The 4,765-nt window shown below is 40.8% G+C and overlaps 1 protein-coding gene across 1 annotated transcript; it reads left to right on the top strand.

The window, feature by feature from the left end:
- The first annotated feature begins 2,144 nt into the window (after nucleotides 1-2,144).
- Nucleotides 2,145-2,574, top strand: LOC111386922 (early nodulin-like protein 3). The gene is made up of 2 exons (XM_023011424.1): nucleotides 2,145-2,451; nucleotides 2,543-2,574. The coding sequence occupies exons 1-2, from the start codon at nucleotides 2,145-2,147 to the stop codon at nucleotides 2,572-2,574; spliced, it is 339 nt and encodes a 112-aa protein (XP_022867192.1).
- The last annotated feature ends 2,191 nt before the right edge of the window (nucleotides 2,575-4,765 follow it).

Below are 4,765 nucleotides of genomic sequence, written 5' to 3' on the forward strand. Positions count from 1 at the left end.
ACTAAGCATGGGTTAATTCGGTTTCCTCTTTGAATTTTCAATTTTAAGTTTAAAATAGAAAATGATTTTGGTTTTTCATTCTAAAATACTATTTCTTAAAATAGAAGATTACATTTGATTTAAAATTATGAAAAATTATTTCATGGATTTTTTTTATTCAGTAAAATATATTCGCATTCTATTTTTTAAATATTGTATAAAATATAACATTCAAATTAACTTGAAATGATATTATATTTCCAGCTCAAGAAGAAGCGTTGATTCACCAGCCACTGGGTAAGAAACGAGGACACATTTCCTACTGGGATTTCAACTATTGTCATTGCTTTTCAACACAGTAAGTATCTATTTTCCATTTTATGTTTTAGTTAAAAAAAAATTATTGTTTGGCTAGACTTTACTTTTGCAAGCAGAAGAAGTTAGTTTTATGTAATTTTTTAGCTAAATATTTAAAAAAAAAGGAAGAAAGAAAAAAGAAAAAAACTATAAATAGTCATGGGAATGCTAATTCATTTCTTGAATTGTTGAGGGTTCATTGTATGTTTTAGCGATGATGTTGTTAATTATTATGACTTTTTTGCTATCATCCAATAATATATTAATAATCTATTATATTTTTATGTTCAGGTTTCTCAGCAGCCGAGTCAAAACGGTATGTAACACTCTTCTACTAGAAAAGTATTTTTGTTAACAGTAGCTTTGAAAGTAAGTGTTCTCTCACAAATTGCCAATTATAACAAGAATTCTTATAATTGCTTTAAGACATAATTGCTAGATGTCTTGCACACAATTATTCAAAACCACAGCTATGCACTATGCATATATTCCTTGATCATAATATAAAGTGATTTCCTTTCCTTCAATACTTCCCTAAAGTTGGAGTGTGAATGTCAAGAACTCAAATTTTCTAAGTTGTCAGTGAAAAACAACTTATTACAGTGATTTAGTAAATAACCACCTATTTGTTGTCCCATTTCATTTTAGATTATCTCAATTTCCCAATTTAATTTTTTTCCTTGTACTGTGTGGTAATCCAACTCAATGTATTTTATTCATTCGTGGTACATTGGGTTAACAGCAACATGTAGACTCTAGCACCAATACTTCAATTATAGACATTCATTTGATGAAGTCCTCAATTTCGATCCCTCCCCTTTGTATAAATCCTTTAGCAACAAGTTATGCCTCACAAACTTTTAAGGTGCTATAAGAATGGTATTTAATTTTGAAGACCCATTGACTGCACACCGTGTCCATGATGCGTCCTAGACATGGCCTATGTCCCTGCCACGTCCTGGACATGGCCTACACACCGTGTCCCAGAAACTACCTACAAATGCATGGAAATCAGGCTACATCCATGCAGTAGCCTCTACGTGTCCCGAACATTACCTGTACACCGTATCTAAGATATTGCATAGAAATATGTGAAAATCAGGATGTGTCCCTGCAGCATTCTGGACATGGCCTGCACACCGTGTCCCAGAAATTACCTAGAAATGCCTGAAAACCAGGCTGCATCCTTGCCGCGGCCTAGACGCGTCCTAGACTCCTACACACCGTGTTCCAGAAACTGCCTAGAAATACCTGAATGTCAAGATACGTCCCTGTCGCATCCTGGACAAGGCCTGCACACAGTGTCCCAGAAACTGCCTAAAATTGCTTGAAAATCAGGCTTCGTCCCTACCGTGGCCATGATGCATCCCGGACATGGACTGCACACCGAGTCCCAAAATTTGCCAAGAAATGCCTAAAAATCAGGTTGCGTCCCTGTCGCGTCCCAGACATGGCCGGCACACCGTGCCCACAAACTGCCTACAAATGCCTAAAAATTAGGCCGTGTCCCCACCACAGCTAGGAGGCGTCCCGAATGTGGCCTGCACACCGTGGCCAAAAATTTGCCAAAAATGCCTAAAAATCAGGCTGCGTCCCTGCCGTGGCCCCGGATGCATCCCGATCATGGCCTACACACCGTGTCCCAAAAATTGCCTAGAAATGCCTTAAAATCAGGCTGCGTCCCTGATGCGTCCTGGACATGGCCTGCACACTGCGTCCAAGAAACTGTCTAGAAATGCCTGGAAATCAGGTTGCATCCTTGCCACGGCCCTGATGCGTCTCGTACATTGCCTACACACCCTGTTAAAATGGCTTCACTTAAAATTATTTTTTCATTTTCGGCGGTCGTGTTTTTGTTGTGTGTTCGTTCTAAAGCAAGAGAGTTTGTAATAGACGGTGAAGATTATTTATGGGCAGTTCCATCTTCTGTTGACGAGTTCAACAAATGGGCTGAGAAAACTCGTTTTCAGATTGGGGATTCTTTAGTTTTGAAGTATGATTCCAAGATTGATTCAGTGCTGGAAGTGACCGAGGAAGACTACAAAATCTGCAACAACGCCAATCCAACAAAATCACACCATGATGGAGAAACTACAATTTCACTAGAAAAATCAGGTCTATTTTTCTTCATCAGTGGAGCTGAAGAACATTGCTAGAAAGGTTAAAAGCTTGAGGTTATGGTTCTGTTTGATAAACATGGCTCCAGCCACCAATCTACAGTGCAACACCTTCTCCTAATCATCACCGTCACCACTACCAAGCACCGACGCCAGCCCCAACTAACGGTGGTGCCGGTCTAAAGGCGGAGGTGGGATTTATCTGAGTCACTATGATGGTGGGAAGTTTGGTTTCATTGTGTAGACTAATTTTATTATTCATGGGTTGTAATATTGAGCTGCATTTTATTTTTATTATTCTTTGTCACGTCTATATTTCCTGCTTTTAATTCAAAATTAATTGAAGAAAATCCCTAAACCTTATGACCTAGAATCTGCCTAGAAATGCCTGAAAATTAGACTACATCCCTACCGTAGCGATGACGCGCCCCGAACTTGGCTTGCACACCAAGTCCCAGAAATTGCCTAGAAATGCCTGAAAATCAAGCTGCGTCTCTATCGCGGCCAGGATGCGTCCTGAACTTGGTCAACACACCGTGTCCACAAACTGCCTAGAAATACCTAAAAATCAGGCTGCGTCCCTACCTGGCCAGGAGGCCTCCCGGACATGGCCTGTACACCATCCCCAGAAACTACTCGGAATTACCTAAAAATCAAGCTCCGTCCCTGCCGTGGCCCTAATGCGTCCTTGACATGACCTACACACCATGACCCAGAAACTAACGAGAAATGCCTAAAAATCAGGCTGCATCTAGGACAAGACTTGCACATCGTGCGCAAAAACTTCTTAAAAATGCTTGAAAATCAGGCTGCGACCCCGTCGTGGCCCAATTGCATCCCGGACATGGCCTTCACACCATATCCCAAAAACTGCCTAGAAATGCTTGAAAATCAGGCTACGTCCCTACCATATCCTGGACATGGCCTGCATACCGTGTCCCAGAAACTACCCACAAATGCCTAGAAATCAGGCTGCGTCCCTGCAGTAGCCCCGACGCCTCCCAAACATTGCCTGCACATCGTGTCCAAGAAAATGCATAGAAATACGTGAAAATTAGGATGTGTCCCTGTAGCTTCCTGGACATGGCCTACACACTGTGACCCAGAAACTGCCTAGAAATGACTGAAAATCAGGCTGTCCCTACCGCGACAGGAAGCGTCCCGGACATGGCCAGCACAAAGTGCCCAAAAACTGCACATAAATGCCTGAAAATCAGGCGGCGTCCCTGCCGTATCCTGGACATTGCCTGCACAACATGTCCCAAAAACTGTCTAGACATGCCTAGAAATCAGGTTGCGTTTCTGCCGCGATTAGGACGCTTCCCGAACATGGCTTGTACATCGTGCCAAAAAACTGCCCTGAAATACTTGAAAATCAGGCTCCATCCCTCCTGTGGCTCGGACGCGTCCTGGATATGGCCTGCACACCGTAACCTAGAAACTACCTTAAAATCAGGCTGCGTCCCTATCATGGCCATGACTTAACCCGAATATGGCATGCACACATCGTGTCCCAGAAACTGCCTAGAATGCTTGGGAATGTGCTTGCGCCCCTGACATGGCCTGCACACCATGCTTCCTTGATTTAGTTGAAAATCTGCTTGCGTCCCTAACGTGGCCAGGAAGCGTCCCGAACATTGCTTGCATACTATGCCCACAAATTGCCTAGAAATGCCTGAAAATAAGGTTGTGTCCTTACCGCAGCCAGGACGTGTCCTAGACATGGCCAGCACACTGTGTCCCAAAAACTACAAACCAAATGCATGACACGATCGATGTCTATGTACTATCACCCAAAGATTTATCCTCAGGAATACCCTTGAGTATTATTCACTAGTTTTTTAGACACATTTTGTTTAATATCATTTGCGCTTCATTTGAGACATTTGTAATTTTTTTCACTTACAGGATGTCAGGTTTATGTCGCCCTCCTTTATGTGTATTCTCATTTCTTATATTATAAAATAAGCCACACTAGTGGTATTTGCCAAAAAAAAAAAAAAAATAGAAGATTACATTTGATTTAAAATTATGAAAAATTATTTCATGAATTTTTTTATTCAATAAAATATGTTCGCATTCTATTTTTTAAATGTTGTATAAAATATAACATTCAAATGATATTATATTTCCAGCTCAAGAAGAAGCGTTGATTCAGCAACTACTGGGTAAGAAATGAGGACACATTTCCTACTGGGATTTCAACTATTGTCACTACTTTTCAACACAGTAAGTATCTATTTTCCATTTTATGTTTTAGTTAAAAAAAAATTAATGTTTGGCTAGACTTTATTTTTGTAAGTAGAAGAAGT

Source organism: Olea europaea, unplaced genomic scaffold (assembly GCF_002742605.1).
Source record: "Olea europaea var. sylvestris unplaced genomic scaffold, O_europaea_v1 scaffold3785, whole genome shotgun sequence".
In the NCBI taxonomy this organism is placed as follows: domain Eukaryota; kingdom Viridiplantae; phylum Streptophyta; class Magnoliopsida; order Lamiales; family Oleaceae; genus Olea; species Olea europaea.